This window comes from Lissotriton helveticus, chromosome 1_1 (genome assembly GCF_964261635.1).
Source record: "Lissotriton helveticus chromosome 1_1, aLisHel1.1, whole genome shotgun sequence".
Taxonomy (NCBI): Eukaryota; Metazoa; Chordata; class Amphibia; order Caudata; family Salamandridae; genus Lissotriton; species Lissotriton helveticus.
In genome coordinates this window covers 852,086,696-852,104,309 of record NC_136057.1, presented here as the reverse complement: position 1 = coordinate 852,104,309, position 17,614 = coordinate 852,086,696, and the positions used below count along the sequence as shown (strand labels likewise).

Genomic DNA, 17,614 nt, shown 5'->3' with positions numbered 1-17,614 from the left:
TATAAATGTGGATGAGCATGTACAAACTCATTAGTCTGTGGTTATTCATAGCCTTTTGCAAAAGGTCTCATTTTGGAAAGCATATGCACATTTGATTCTGTCAAAGAGAGGAGCAAGTCTGCTTCCGGGGAAAGAACAATTCTATATTTATGGGAAAGGATTTCTTAATGTGCCAGACCATTTAGCCTGTGGAATGAAGAAAAGTTGCATGTGCAAAGTTATATTTGAATCAAATTCACGCATGCGGAGGTTTTTCCTGGTGGAAAATTTGCATGACTACTCCTAGAGCCCTTTGCAAATCCCCAAAAGTTCATAAATCTGCTCCAACCCGAAAATTAACACCAGACCCATATTTAAGATGATTAAACTGGTGGTTTGTGAATTGAGCCCTAGCTGTAGTGGTGCTTTAGTGAATCAAGGGAATTAAGAGACAGGACAGTGGTTGAAGCCTCAATACAACTACCACTACTACTGAAATAAAATGGAGATCAAGTGAAGGATCTCAGGAGAGAGAATTTTTCATTAAAATGATTTCAGAGGTACAGGGTATGTCAGTTCCTAATGGAAATCAGTCATCTTCCCATTAGGTGACATGTTAGTGACCGATAAGCAAGCTGAACATTTCCAGTTATTGTCAAGATAATCACAAGAGTCATGCAGAGTATGAAGTGGAATGTCCATATTTGTAATTACCATGAAATGCTCCAGGATCTGGTTACTGTGATTGATGTGACCGATGACTAAAATATACGGTTTCCTACCCAAAGCCTAACATATTTATGACAATCTGATAGACAACCTCTAGAGCAAATCCTACTATGGCAACACAAAGTTTTGGATATCATTGTGTCACATGAGAGGCTCTATTGTTTAATCAGACCAGATGAACACTCAAATCTGACTGGCAAAATGTGGTATGGATGGAAATCCTGTTTTTTTAATGGAGTCAAAGCTCTGTCTGACAGGACACATTTTCAGGTTCTCACAAAAGTATTTGTCGCCCGGTCTTTAATAAAACAAAGAGCTGACAACACATTTTGTCGGCTTCAGGTGCAAGCCCGCAGGCAATGATTCTCATGACATCCAGCATCATCAAAGGAACCAGAGCAGTTATGCAGTGTCCAACGTTCCCTTTGCATCCCCATCGCCCATCATGTGAAGCAGCAACCACGCATCTAAATGAAAGCTAGACCCCTTTTGATTGGTGTATTGGAATAAGTATTAGCCACACCCTGCCCCTGCCCATAATTTTAGCTGGGCTAGAGCAAATACTAGAGACAGGATGGACATAAAGTCTTGTTAGAGGCAGTGGTTATTATTCCTGAATTGAAATATACTAGAGGCAGCACTAAACTTTGGCAACACGACCAGTCAGTTACACAGGTCCCGTATGCTAGGTCTGTTGTCACTACTTCTGGAAATCATGGAGATCAGGTGAGTGGTCTGATCTCCCTTCTAAATATAGAGACTGAAAGCTTTCTCTTTGTCTTTAGGTCCGAGTGAGTGGTACACGAAGAAACAGGGTTCCCGTTCATCTGCAACATTCTGGCAATGCGCCCATTGCTGTCCTGGCTCAATTGTTGGTTAAATAAAGACCTAGCCCTTAACCACCAGATACTGAGAGAAGTTCTGAGCCTGGACCACATGATTCACATCCCGTGGCTAATATATATAAAGGACTGTTTTGTTGAGCTGGGGCGCCCAGACCATTTTTTAAAGCCTGATCTTATTACCGCAGCGGACGTGGAGTTTGTAAACAAGACTTTTATTACACTCAAAAAAAACTCAATAGAGATGGGGTAGATCTGTGTAAACCTAGCGTCCGAAAATTTGTGATGCTCATAACTACTCCTTCCACGAAGCCATATCTTTTTTGGCCTTTGTCGGCCCCCAAGCGGTTTTTATTGACCAGGTTTCGTATGGATTATTTCCATCTTTTACTTGCTGTTCCGAAGGGAAGCCATAGAGGCCAGGTGTTAGCACCCTGTGGCTGCGACGGAGTGTCTCTACAGGGTTTGCTACACTTTATGTTTTTCTGTAACCTCTATGATGCTCCCCGGAGGTTCTTTTTAAAACCACTTTTAAAAAAGCTGAATTTTATCCAGGTCCGCCCAGCCCTTTGCTTTTTGCAAATGTTGAAGCAAGAATGTATCCCATTTGTAGTTGGTTTCCTGAAATCTTCACCGAGGTCCAGGAACTGTATTGAGAACTAGTATATCCCCATATTACAGCTGGCATCCTATTAGCTACTCCCCATGAGTGTACATGTTCTCTACAGGTGGCTGATTTTTCCCCCATATTTTTTATTACTGATCCTGATGTATATACACACTCCTTTATATTTATAGGAATGGATACCTGTGTATTGTGATCAAGAAATGTATAGATGTGCTTTTTAAAAAAACATTTATTGGAGATTTGCAACTTTTATGTCTTTGGGATATCCCTTCAATAATGCTCTAATATAAAATGTCCTCACTGGAAGATCCAAGTCTAGAAGAGACAATCTATGTTCATCCCTGCCCTGAACAGGCACACTGGAAAGATAAACACCTGATCCCTTTCATCGTCTTTGGCATTCAGGAGCCTTAGACAGTACACAGCTGGAAATGAGAGGTTCTGGGGGTTTAAAAACTCCATAGCAGTGCCTTGAGCTACAAGAAGTGCCTTACAATAAATAAACACATACATAAATAAATAAAAATACTGATTCACTACTCTATGGGCCTTATTACGATGCTTGGAGGAAGGCCATCCGCCCAACATCCGAGGCATCAGTCAGACTATCGTATTATGATACAGGCGGTCCGATCAAAGCCTGCGGGAAGGGGTAATACGCTCCGCCTCCGACAGGTCTAAGGAGGCGGAGGGTGGATCGTAATCCCCAAAATGGAGGCTGTACTTGCTGCTCAGACACCACCATGGGGATTATGATGCATGTTTCCGACTACCTTTTCATGTCGATTCTTCTGCCATCAGAAGGATAGCAGAAAGGGTCTTTTGGGGCCCCTAGTAAGGCAGCTGTCCATCGTAGCCCTCAGCTAACGTCCATGCATCAGGAGTTTAAAAAGTGTATTTTTCCTATTGCACTTTGAGCTGTGATCCGCAGCACAAGCCACAAAAAGAAAAATACGCTTTCCAACTGCTGTGAAGGTGGTTGCATCGTAATTTGAGAAGCAGGATAATCAACTCCTTGTCGGGAGATCCCGTTTCCAGCACAATTCCGGTTGGGCACTCGTCTGACCCGCATTGTAATGAGGCCGTAAATGTAAATTTCAACCCTACTACTCATATGCTGGTTTGTATGGTTCCGTTTTCTATATTTCATCTCTGTGCAATTTGACTTTTCCAAAAATTATAGTGATGAAGAGAAACATTTATTGTTATGTAAGTATCTGTGGCTCAGCATCCTTCATTTTTTGTAATACACTACATAGTGTGGTTTTATTTATTTAGCAAATTTGTAGAACATAGTATACAACTACCGGGGAATCTTGTGCACAGTTCGGGACTGAGAGAGGTAGGTTGGAATCTAGGTCATGGTGGTTTTTCTTACAGTAAAATGGTTGTTCATGCTGCAAATGTCTAGAGGAGGTTTGTTTCAGAACTTGGTGATGAGGAGAGAGAAGGCATGGCACACAAGTGTCTGGCTGGACCTAGTACAGCGTTGAAGGACGATTACAGATTTCTGGTAGTAGGGTTACGGATATGTTTGAGGAAGAGGTGGCGGAACTGTGGAATGCATGAGTCGTTATGCTAATGCGTTTGGAGACTAGAGAAAGCCTGGAAAGATGAGATGAGTCTCATAACCATAGCTTCATAAGCAGGTGGGCTGCAACATTTTGATTTTGCTATCTCCATTAAAGGTTTTAGTGACAATCTACACCAAGACTATGTGCATGGAAGAGTCGCCACCATAAATACTTTCACCTACAGAAATGCCAAGTAAGGAAAGACTTATTTCAAGATAGTCAGGTTACACAAATCGCAGCTGACCTGAAAAGTCAAGGAAAACCCCCACAGCTTACGTGTTGTTTTTAAGTGTCATGAAAGAAACCTCCCCCCACCTCGAGGAGCTCAAAGAAGAGTTGTCAATGGTTAATGGGATTGTTTAGGAGGTTCACCTCGTTCTTGCCACAAATAAATGTTAGCTGGCTTTGGCAGCACACAGACGAAAAGAGAGATTGAGACCAGACATATCATAAACGCCAAAACTGTCGAGCAGCTGAGCACACCCATGCCTGCACCCCCGCCCTGCTGTCTGTGCAGAGTAGAAGGGTATCATTTCTCAATAAGAATAACTTGACAGATGGAACAGCTGAGTTTTGGTCCAGCCTTGATATTATCTTTTGCAATGTTGATTTCTTTCGAAAGAATGGACATGATATATGTCCGATAAATGATTCTCCAAAGGTCATTGTAGGGAGTCGTGAAAATACAGACCTACTTAATACAGAATGTTCTTGTCCATTGTCCAGCCAATCCCCAGACCTATTGTTCAATTTACACAATCTAGCCTGAACAGTAAAAGCAGAAGTGAGCACAGCTCGAAGATTTGTAAAAACACAGGAACCGCAGCATCTTAGCCAGCAGTCAAACAAAGATCTATCATGGGCTTGTCTTCATGGGGTGCTGAGAATAAATACATCTTCTGTCCTTAACTCTCAATCTGTTTAGCAAGAATATATGAATGCTTTCTTGGAATTCAGCTGGGCTTTACAAAGGAAAAAGAAACTATTTGAGATCTCAAAAATCTATAATCTGCCTGCAGGAAGCATGGATATCACATGTTTTTAGTAGAGTCTTATGTCTTCAATTGGCCTGCCATTCCTAATAACAGGTAATTCTAACGGAAGCATTGCCATATTATTATCAACAGATTCTGACTAGAAAATAGAACACATCCCATAAGAAAATAATCTACTTCAAGGTCTTAAGATAGAGTTTTCAGCCACAAACAAATTGCAAGGGTATTTTCTTCTACTATTTAATGTCTATGTTCCCCAAGGTTCCCAAAACACATACCTTCAATGACGTTTTTGGTTTCATAAACAAAATAAGAGATAAAGAAATAGCTTTCTGGATATTAATCTTAGGTGAATTCAATGCCAAGATTTCTTATGCACTAATGCAAGTCTATCTGTATACTGAGCTGGAATATTCCACAAGCTCTATTTCACAAAAAAAAAACTACAACGGGGTATAAATGTAATATACTCCTTCTGGATGAAATTACGATGTTGGGTGCGGTAACTGAATATGGCTGAAAAGAACGAGATATTCCAGCAAAGCAGACAAGACATGAGCCTTTCTTCTCTACTGTTACGCATTACAAGATTGCATTTCATGCAGCATTTGATATCACAACTGACTAATTGATACATCATATGGCGATCATGCCCTTCAATTCTTTTTGGAAATATCTTTGGAAAAACAATACACGGACTGGCACATGATACAGGTATTGGTATTGTTGATATACAATAAAAAAAACTTGCAGAATTTATTGGAATCCCGGTAGCATTACCTTTTCAAATGAGCTTGTTGCCTCATTTCATATGATTTTCCAAGATATATCCACTAATGATCCAATCTGTAAATATGAATTACTAATGAATGATTTAGTTAAACATCTAAAAATAAAAGACAAAAGAGCTTTCGCAATGGAGGATCGGCAAAGGATAAAATGGAAATTCAGCTATCCATAGAAACAATCAATTATATTGTAAACATTATCTATTTTTTGTTCTTTGGCTTGTAAAAAGTCAATAGAATTCCTTAAAGAAAAATTGAAAAGATATCGGAAGGCACACAGATCATGACAGCAGGATCTAACCAGGTTCTCTCTATATCAAGCTAAATGAGAAGAAAAATTGAATTTCTTGGTAAATTGTACCTCTAAAGTCTAGTTTAAAAAGAAAATCCTACCGCTAATGAGTTACCAGTAGGAATCTGGACTGGCTAAAATCATGAATATCTATCAGATTAACAAGGATGCTCAAAAATGTAAGTGTACTGTTGCCTCAAAGTAAATTCTTCTTCCAAATTACGACCAACTAATAGAGTTTATTCGAAGAACCAGAGCTTCTGCCAAAACGGAGCCAGACAAAATTCCAATCTCCATAATTAAAAACAATATGGGAACGTGGGGCAAAATGTTGGGCCCCCTATTTGAATTCAGTTTCTTTAATGGCCTCCTCCCAAAATCCAATAAATGGAGTGTTATAGCGCCTCTCTACAAGAAAGGACCAAAAGAAGTTCAGGGAACTATTGTCAAATCGCAAGAGTTTTTCTATAAATGTTTTGGAATATTTAGAGCTGTGGACCAATGAAGTCAATATTATCCGAATAGACCAATATGGTTTTAGATTTAATCGCTCTGTCACACACATCGCAGTACTGCAGTCCATTTTTAATATGCAACAAAAAATTATGTATTTCTTTGTGCAGTTTTTAATGGACTTCTCTTCTGCATTTCACAAGGTGGCAAGGCGTACTCAGGGGCTAAAATTGGCATCAATTAAGTATTACGAGCAGTCTATTCCGATTAATAGTTTCTCTTTCTTCCAACTAGTGCAAATTATTATTATTAGGGGGCACTAAAGGTCTATTTTCTCCAATATCCACTCAAAATGGATTAAAACAGGGTAGCATGTTGGAGTCATTGCTATTTTCCCTTTACTTATCAGATTTTCCCCAGCATTTTCAGTTTGAAAGTAGTTTTCCAACAAAACTAAGATTGAAGCATCTGCACACCCACATATATGTAGATGATGTAATTCTGCCTGACCTCACTCTACTGGCCCTTCAATGAAACCTGAGAGTGTTGCACAAATCTGCTGGAAAGCGTTTCTTTAAATTAATATAATATACATGGTATATGAGCAGTGAAAAGTTGGAAATGGTAAATTAGTAGGCCTACTTCGATAGAATCTTCTCCAGCAACTTAAATGATACATTCGAATTACAAATTAGGGCATTAAAGCTCTTGCCCATGTTAGCTCTCTCCAGCACTTTTATAATTCCACTAGGATATGGCATTATAAACAGAGAATAACAATTTGTAAAATTTAAATCCTTCCTACATTAAGCTAAGTTTTTGAATACACACTAATTGCATATTGGTCACTTCCTAATACTTATGAAGGAAAGACTTTAAAATGTTAGAGTATAAGCTATTTGCTCTCAGAAATAATTGGATTTGAACTTGGCCTTTCTGATACATTTTTCAAGCTCTCGCAAACAATTTGATGGAGGTATAAACGTCTGCATACACCAAATTCATCTTTAAGACCCCTATATAGGAAGATCTTGTGAAATAATCAAGTGACGGTGTGATTTTTAGAAGAAATGTAAAAAATAGCCTTTGAATATTTTAACTGGAACATGGATGGTCTTAGTTTATGGTCCTCTGGGCATTTTGGATTTGTCCTTAGAACTCACACTGTACAGTTAAGTTATTCTCTAGATAGTGGGCACTGCTCTTTGATGAAAACGCATATCAGCATATGTTCCGATACTCAATTTGGCCAAGTACAACCTGAGCTTTCTTTTCGAATTTCCCATAATTTTAGGCATTTTATTATGATTTTTCTTATAAAGAATGTACCTCTTAATACCCCCACGATGAGTTGGAATATTACCTATTCTAATTCTACTCTTTGTGAACTCTGTCAAATAGAAATACAAAATTTGTTCCAAATGCTCAATCTGTGCTCAGCATTTAAGGGGCTTAGAATAATATACTTAATTGCAACAATAAACAATTATAATACGGACACAGCTCAAGCTTTGATGTAATTACAGAAATATATTGCAATAATAAACACACGAAACACAAGGATAGGGGACGATATGAAGATTGCCACGACAGAGAGGTTTAGGTATGAACATGGCGGGGGTGGGGCAGCAATTTCATTTAAGTCTGCTAGGGATCAGACAATCTAAGTGTTAGACCTGGCATCTTTGGCGTGTTTTTCCCCATATCTTTTTTCTGTGCACTACAAATACTTTCCTTTGAAGTGTACCTACTTCAAAAGGCAGAAACTGGTATAAATAAATACTGGCGCTGTGACCCCATATTTTTAGAATACTTCTGGACTAAGAGGAGATTCTGCCAAGAAGAGCTGGAGAAGCTGTAGGAGGGGAACTGCCACTCTGATTGTTGCTGTGTTGTGCTGGCCTACAGCCTGCTGCTTCTGTGTTGGGCAGTGAAAGGACTGGACTGTGCTTGCTGTATCTGCCTGCAAAGGTTCTCCAAGGGCCTGTGTGTGCTGGACTCCTGTTAGGAAGTCTCAGGGCCATCAAATACTTTGTCTGCAGCCCCTGAACTCCTCTGCTGGGAGTTCTGACCTGCCACGTTGTGCCAATTCCTGTTCTGGGCTCTTGGGGGGTGGGTGGAGTGGTTGCTTTGCTGCAAGAACTTAAATAAATCCATGCATCCACCTTCAGAGCCTGTTTTTCCCACCGTGCAGTACCTATGCAGCGCCACAGGGCAGCCGAAGAATCGCCGCAGTGCCTGTTGGGAAGCCAGAAGGCTGTTTTAATGCAAGTCATCGGCACCCGTGGCACCCACTCCGACTACAATGGTGGCCCTGCTAGGCAGCTGAAGAAATCAAAGCATCACCTACCAAGCAGCTGGAAAATTGACACAGCGCCTGTTTCGCAGCATCGACCCAGAGCATCTGGCTTTTCAACGCATTGCATCTGTGCTCCAAGTTCTTCATCGACGTGGATCAGCAGTAAGGAGCCGGGGCCAAGTGTCTGGAAATATTCACATCACCTCCCCTCACAGTAAGGAACCGATGCATCACCGCCCCCAGGAGTAAGGAACTGACATGTCACCTCCCCTGGGAGTAAGGAATAGACACATCTCTTTGCTTTTCCAGCGCCTCACTTTCCTTTCACCGGTTTTCGGCTTTAATTTTGATGCATCCCAGGTACTTTGTGATAAAGGCGACACATCCATAGTTTCCTGAAGAGCAAACTATTTTTTACCTTTTAAAGGTGAATATTTGCTTGTTTATGTTGGATTTTTGTCGTTTTGGTCTTGTTTGATTCAGTTAAATACTAGTAATTTTTTTTAACTGGTTTGATGCTTTACACCTTGCCTCGGAGATAAGCCTGACTGTGCGCACCAAGCTAACAAGGCGGTGAGTAGGGGTTACCTTGGGTGTGCAAATCTCTTACCCAGACTAGAATAAGGGTCCATGCTTGGACAGGGTGCAAGCCACTGCCATCTAAAGACCCCATTTCTAACACTAAGCAACGGTCTTGTTGCAGATTTTAGCAGCATTCATGTGGTAGGGCAACATAATGGTTTACGCTCTTCAAAGCTGTGGACATTCTTAGGAGGATCTCCTTACCACTATTATCATCAGTAAGCACTCTCATGCCATCATGTATGGAGTGCATGATGATTGGTGTCCCACGCTGGGTGGCAGCTCTTCACCATTAGCCAGCAGACGGCTTGCATTAAACAAAGTTTCTTTCCAGGGAATTAATTTCCTCTATAGCACTGGTCATTTTGTCTGACCCTGCTACCACGTGTGACATTGGTGGGTGAGGCTAAATTGGCATCATTTTCAGTTTCCTGAAAATTTTGGTTTGGAATGCTGACCCAGACCATTGCTAGTAGCCGAGACTTGCAAACATTCCACCCATCACCTTTTGTTGTTTTAATATAACTTACTAAACACGGGCAGAAATGATTTCTGTGGTTCAGTCTTGAAGACAGAAGTGTGTTTACAACAGTCACTTTACGGCGGAAAGTCTATATACGGCGGAAAGCCTATATGCAAAGACTATCAGAATGTGCAAAAAAAAGAAGCAGGCCGCAACACTGGTCTGAGAAGCAAGGAGGAATCCATAACAGAAAGGTTTGACAAGCATCCTATATTATCATACCACATGGGCAAGTAGCGGATTTGTGCATCGTTTTCTATTTTCACAAGAAAAGGCAGGAAAAAATGCCTGGGGCATGCCACTTATACTACTCGCATTTCTATCAAACGGAAACCTCATCTGTGACAGAAATATGTTGATGGCAATATCCCAGGAAGGACAGAGCGATTGTTTTCATTCTAAAATACATTTCCAAAAACATCCCATAGCATACAGCAAAAGTGCAAAGTATTTTTAACCAGGGGCCTGAGATACTAATGACAGATGTGCTCGTCCCATCAAGTTGCAATTGTTTTTCATTTTCTTTTCAAGTAAATCATAACTACAAAGGTCTCTTAAAGTTGTCTGACATCTTATTAATATCCGTTACAATTGTATCCATGGTCTTTAAAAAATACACACTTGCATGATTTAAGGCAATGTTTCCAAAATTGTGGGTCGCAAAGAGATTTTTGGCTGGTCGCGAAAGTCCAGGCATTAAAAAAAGATGCCTTGAAATTCTCTATTTATCATCATGTCAAATTTATTGTACTTAATAGACCGAGGTCAAATGTCAGGCTATGTTTTCTGCTGCTTATTTTTTAACACGGAGGCTGCCGTTTATAAACGCCTCTCACTTTTCATTCAGACAAAGAAAAATAAAGTGAATTATGTAACAATTCTGCCGGAGTAAGGAAAGCTGGAGGGTGTCATTTTTTTTCTTAACACACCAAAATGTAAATACCTGTAAATTAACTGTAAACATTCAGAGTTTAGCAAAGCAAAATGAAGCACATCTTTTTGTAATTCTGAAGTATGATAGCAAAGATTTAAGTAGGATTAGAACAAATCAGGATATTTTACTTAGTGTTGCACAAATACTATTCACTAAAACCCAATTTCCAAATATCATTTGCGTGCAATATAGTTTTATCGATAAATAGTATGTTTGTGTAAATTTGGCAGCCATTTCAATAGAAAATGCGCTATCTGCAAATAACAGTGTGTCACCACATGATGCTGTAGTTGCATTAAAAAAACACCTGCTGCATGTCCGTTAAAGCTAGGTGGGTTACGAAAGATTGCCATACTAAAAAGTGGGTTGTGGTACTAAAATGTTTGGGGAGCACTGCAATACGTGGAATTATCACCTTTACTACAAATTTATAATTCAGCATTTAAAAACACAAAGAAAAAGCTGAGATAACACATAGTAATCACAAATGTAAAAATGGAAAGTGTTGATTGCTACAAAGATCCCTAAGGCTAAACAATTAGTAATACATGTGTAAGCGGGAAAAAAAATCAATAAATCGCAAATGGGCCAAAACAGATTTGAACTTATTTAACATATTCAGTTTAGACTTTAATATTAAACATGAACTCACTGGGAATTGTTGTGACCACCTCTCCAACCTGTAACCGATATAGAATTGTTGTCTTCCCAGCACCATCAAGGCCCAAAATCAAAATTCGCATCTCCCGGGTTCCAAATAAACTGGAAAAGATGCTTGAAAAAAAGCCACCTAGAAAAAAAGGAAAAGACAAAATGGAATATTACAAATTCACATAAAACACAAACACTCCAAATATGAAATTAAGTGAAACAATCACCGGCAAAGTCAAAAGGTCTTGCCTTCTAGCAACAATGCAGAAGTACCGGCATTGCTTTTTGTTGATGCTGTTAAACATCAGCAAGAAGTAAAACATAAAATGCTTCCTGCCAATGGAAACAACAAAAATAAAAAAGCGCAATGATGCCTGCATGTGCATGCAGCGTTAAGCATGCAAATACATGCTTTGTGATGCTGCGGCTGGCCAGCATGATGGCATACATTTGCGCATGCATCACCTGCAGATGATATCATTCTGTTTGAGCTCACTCAATTGGGCCTACAAAGAAACCGGAGGGTGTTGCATAAACATGCTGAAAAGCATTTCTTAACCCCTCGGCTGCGCCCCCGATTTTGCGGAAGTGCCGCACCTCCGCAAAACGGCTGGGGCCGCGTCGGCCATTGGCCGACGGCAGCACCAGCGAGGTAGTGCAGCCGTCGGCCAATGGCCGACGGCAGCATGGAACGGGTTAAAGATTAATCTATTAAAAACAAAACTCTTAGTTTCTGGTGGCAAGTAAGAGGGCTGAAATATAAATGGCATATGGAAAAGAGGGCTGAAATATAAATGGCATATGGGCAATGAAATGCTGGAAACGGTTAGGAAGTATGTCTACTTAGTTAGAACCTTCTCAGGTAACTGAAGTGATAAATTGCATTTAAAAACTTCGGCAATAAAGCTCTGGCCTACACTAGCTCTCTCCAGCACTTTTATAATTCTACTGGGAAAAGGCATTTTAAACATTTATACAGATTTATAAAATTAAACTCCTTCTTACATCAAGTTCTTTTTTTATAGAATATACACTAATTGCTCACTTCTTAATACTTATTACGGCAAGAATTTAAAATGTTGTAGTGTAAGCTCTGCAATGCACACATAGCATGATGTAGCTGTTTTTCAAATGTTATACTTACTGTTCCAAGACGGCAGATACCAATCTTGAAGTGGTAAATAAAAATGGATGTTAAAGATGTTCGAAAGCATATTTAAAAATTATAATAAAACAATGAGCAGCCTGGTAACCAACAGGAGCTGCTGGACCCCATTTTATGCAATTTTTTTTATTGAACAAGAATGTCGCAATTTGAGAAGCAGGGGGGTGAGCAGGTGAAGGGAAATGTGGAGTGAGCGGACATGAGAAAAATGGAGATCTTGAAGAGGTGGAAGACAACAAATTAGAAGAAAAAAAAGCCAGGAGGGGAGTAGAAGAAGCTACAGTTTATCTGGGGATGGGAAGGAGGGTGCAACATGAAACCCATGAGGGAGTGGGTATTTGAGGCGGGAACCAGCTGCAATGGAACAAGCATGAAAACACATGCACTTCCATGGGGTAAAAACAGTAGAAGAACAAGCACTGGCAAAGTCAGTATATCTGGACTTTCGCATAGATGCAGTCCCTCAAGACATTACTAGCTGTCCTTCTAAAGCCAGAAACAATTGCTTAAAAATCTTTTTAAAAGCTGCAGTAGTTCAAGTCGTTAGTAGATGTTCCTCTCCGATCAAAAGCAACTGCTTGAAAAGTAATTTACAAGGCTGCAATGCACCAAGACATTACTAAACGTATGTTCTCCTCAAGCCAAAGCCAACTGCTTGAAATCTTCATAAAGCTGTAATGTGCGACAGAGAAACAATGCCATACGTAGCGTCACAGTCATGTACTTTGCAATAGAAGGAATAATGCAATGCGTATCACTACCAGCATGCCCTGTACTAGGAAGAAACAAAGCAATGTGTCACTCTTCAATCATGTACTGTGCAGGGAAGAAATAATGCACTGCGTCACGTTATAATCAGATACTGTGCGATGAAGAAATAATGCAACGCGCCACATTACAATCATGTACTCTGCAAGGGAAAAATAACGAAGTGCGTAGCGCACCAAGCATGTAGTTCGTCAGGCATCATACAACAGTTTGATAGTTCGTTAGCAGCAATATTGCAAAGTGTCATACGACAATTTAGGTGCTCCGTTGTGCCCCCAATATGGATCAATGATGACACAAAAGTACTGCTTCTCACTCCAGCCCCAGTACTGCCCCTCCTTGGGTCAGCAAAGGCCGAGATCCGAGCCGAAACAACAGGCTCACGTAGCCAACAGAAGCGAAAGGCCGAGAGAGTGTCCCTCCGAGCCCGCACCCCACCCCAGGTGGTGATCCACGTTACCTGGGAGGCGAAACCCCTCTCTCCTCTCCTCCTTCAACGACTTGGGCCTTGATCCAGAACTCCGTCAAGGGGACGGCGAGCTCGGGCCTGCGGCTCAGCTCCTTCAGGGCTGTCGGTCAGGGCCGCTGCCGTCTTACTCTGAGGGCCCAATGACCTGGCCCTGCTTCCGGCGGTCTCAGTGAACACCGAGACCCCCCCCCTCAGCACTATGGAGACTTACTTCGAATTCAGTGCACACACTACCCAGGCACTTCTCACCAGCGCCTCAAGTTGCACCTGGACACGCACTCTGCATGTCCGAGACTCGCCTCTTCTCTGGTGCTCACGATGACCCGGCGCTCTTCACAGACGCCCTGGCTGCACCACGACACGCACTCTGCGCGTCTGAGGCTCACTTCTTCACTTGGTGTACACAATGACCAGGCGCTCCTCACCAACGCCCTGGCTGCACCACGACACTCACCCTGCGCATCCAAGTCTCACTTCTTCTTTCGGTGCACACAACGACCAGGCACTCCTCACCAACGCCTTGGCCTGCACCACGACACGCACCCTGCGCGTCCGAGACTCGGCTTACTCCTGCGTGCCCACGATCACAAGGCACAACTTCTGAGGGTCTCAAGCTGCAAAAGCACACTCACACAGCGTTGCTTGGGACTTCTGCTGAAACTTTTATGTTCCTGTGTTTCCAAACAGGGAACCAGCTCATCTCGGGCCCTTGGGGTTCAAGACACAGCATAGTCTTCTTCAAGCAGGGGGACCCAGCGCCTCCAAGCACAGTCCCAACAGCCTCTACCTTGTTTAGAACAGCAAACTGCAGGCCAGCCCCAGATCACAAAGCAGGGATTGGTCTTTCCACAGCAGTCTCTTCAGTTGTACCTTCTTTAGCAGAGGTTCCTATTGACCACAGAAAGGGTCCAAGCCTTTTCAGTCTCAATCCATTTGTGTTTCATTCCAACGTTCAGGGGTTTCAGCTCTTATAGTTGTACCCCTTAATGTCTTTGAAGTTCATTTGTGTTCAGGGGTCCCTGACCCCACCCTAAATCAGTTCTGGGTGTCTCCATCCCAGTGTCACCTTTCTCCCTTTGATACAGGGGGTTTGGATCCTTAATCACTCAGGAGATGGGTCAATTGATTTATAGCACCAGCCAAGGCATTTTCACCTCCCTTGCTTCTCCTCGCCTTACTCTCCAGATGCTCTAACCTTCCAGATCCGACAATCCACATTTCAGTAGAGACACACAGAAATGCCTAAAGCACACAACTCAGCCACTTTCTAAAAGAGTGGTTTCTGAACACACAGTGACAAAACACCTTCACAGAAAGATGTGTAATGATACTGGGAGTTCATACATACTAAACTTCACCTCTATATTATAAACTTAAAGGAAACTAGGCTAACAAACAACACCCCGCCTCCCCCATTCTGTCCTATGGGCAGGATGGCCTTTCAGCAGTGAAAAAGGAAATGGAGTGTTTTTCACAGGACGTAAACACACCTTAGTATATGTCCTGCCTTTTACCTACTCTGCACTCTGCCCAGGGATTACCGGGGACCCACCACTGGGGTGCCCAATGTGTATGTATAAGGAAAAGTCAGGCCTGACAAGTGGTTGCACTTGTCAGTACAACATGCTAACTTAGCAAACTGCGCGGAGGCCCTACCCTGCAGGCCTGAGTTCCCTCTCCGCGCACCCATACATTACTAGCCCTGGCACACACAGTGCACATCACTAGGGACTTTACTAGTAAGGCAAACATATCAATCATGGCCAACTAATCACCATTACACTTTACATAGGGAACACTTGTACATTTTGACACTGATCAGCAGTGGCAAAGTGCCCAAAGCATCTAAATTGGTAACTCTCTATGTCAGGAAAACGGTCTAGGGGGAAAGCAAAAAGTTAAGGGAACTTTAGCCAAAAAGGTCAAGTCCTACAATCATACATTTAAGTTGATGGAGCAACACATCTATAAAACATATATGCTCACCCAGACCAAGACAAACACCCAGAGAGATCCAAACAGGCAGATAACCTTGAGTGTAGGTGCCCATGCACCCACACAAACATCTAGTGACTCAACCATATAAATATAAAAATATATATACAGTCAAACGGTAGGAACATTCACAGACAGAGAACAATGAATGCTCCGTACCCCCGTAATCTTTAACCCTTCTGTTGAGAAAGTCTAAACTGAAATAGAGAAGATATGAATGTCAAATACGTAAACTTTATTTGAAGCAATCCCTTCTACCGGGGTTGGAATACTTTAGTCTCATCATCTTATCATTAACTTCTCTGGTATAATCGACACATGTACCAAAGCAAATCAGTACCCTAATCTAGCCAGCACTTTCATACAACAAACTTAAAAAAACTGTCTATGTAATGTTAGCTCTTGGCTTTAACCCCTTCCACGCTCATGACGAGCTGGGCTCGTCATGAGGTAGCCTCCTCGCACGCTCATGACGAGCCCAGCTCGTCATGTAACATGCGCTTTACAAATTCTCAGCGTGCGAGCGGAATTCCGCCCGCACGCATGCGGTTAAAATGAACAAAATGGTTGCTTCAATGGAAGCAAATGACTACAACTACCACAATGCAAGACTAGGTGCAATCCGTATCAAGCTATTTTTTTCTTGGCTACAACACTTAATTTTAGTTTTATTTCTTCCATAAAGAATTATTAATTTTGCATACATTTGACAAAAAAGGCAAAGAAACCACATTATTTTCAATTGATTCACTGTGTGTATGCTATAAAGCCTTTTCATAAGTACATTTTGACATTTTCCTGTAAACCATGCATTCCGAGCAATAAATCTTTATAAAGGATGATGAATGCAATTTGCTGAACCTTATTGAAATAATGTTGTGTTACTGCCAAGTAGTGTATATTGATATGCTTATGTGGAGGCAAGTATAGCGACAATTATCTTTGTAACAGTGATGTGAAACACAAAATACACGGTAAACATCACTTACAACGAAACTTTTACAACGCACTACCATTACAATGCGGTCATTACAACGCAAACCATTACAACGCATTGCGCTGGGGGGCGCTCTAGGATAGGGAATATATTTAATTTACTATCCAACACCTTCCCTACTATCCACGGGGACTGGAGTTGGAATAGTAAATTAAATAAATCACTATCCAGCGCCTAAAAGCACTATGCGTTGTAATGGTATGCGATGTAAAAACCGCGTTGTAAAGGAAGGCGTTGTAATAGCCTGCGTTGTAACGTCATACATCCAAAATACACCAATAAATAATGACGAGGTGAATGCTATTTGTCACATTTTTCTGTTTTATGTATGTATAAGGTTAGTAAGTTTTTCAAATGCATATGGGTAAATCAACAAATACATTACAACTAGTCTGCTTAAGAACCCCCTAAATAGATCTGTGCCACATTCCAGTAGTAAAAGTGAGCCAATGAAACATCAATAGGAAGATATACCATAACATTAAAACAAATAAATAACACAAAAGACAGAATTAACAAACTATTATGTGACCACTGTAGAGGGAAGCAAAGTAGAAATTGAATGCTCCCAGCCTGGCAGAAAGTAAAAGCTCCTCAGGCTTCAGGGCATTGCAGCCAATTCTCCTGCAATAGGTGCTATCTGCAAGACTCTCCAGCCCCCTCATCAATTGTCAGTGATGAGGCCGAGAGGACTCTGGCGTGCCTCGTCTTCTCTGTGCAGCATATCTTGGTGACTGGCTGGACTATGTTGTAAAGATTTTTAAAAAAGAAGTCTTATTTTGTTACAGTTTACTTTGCCCTTCGTGGCCATGTTTACTGATTTGTGAGCAGCACTCGAAATGCATTAATAAAAAAAGGTATGACAACTGAGATCCTGAGAAGAAATGGGGAGAGAGTCAGTGAGGGTGGTGACAGGGTAAGGCACATAGCTAAAAAACGCAAAATATTCTG

The 17,614-nt window shown here is 41.3% G+C and overlaps 1 protein-coding gene across 1 annotated transcript in view; it reads right to left on the bottom strand.

Annotated features, from left to right (window-relative positions):
• The window catches only part of ARL1 (ARF like GTPase 1), an 85,164-nt gene that overhangs the window by 64,857 nt on the left and 2,693 nt on the right, over positions 1-17,614 (bottom strand). Inside the window, exon 2 of the mRNA XM_078675295.1 lies at positions 11,271-11,408. Coding sequence (XP_078531421.1) covers positions 11,271-11,408 — 138 coding nt within the window. The remainder of the gene's footprint in view (positions 1-11,270; positions 11,409-17,614) is intronic.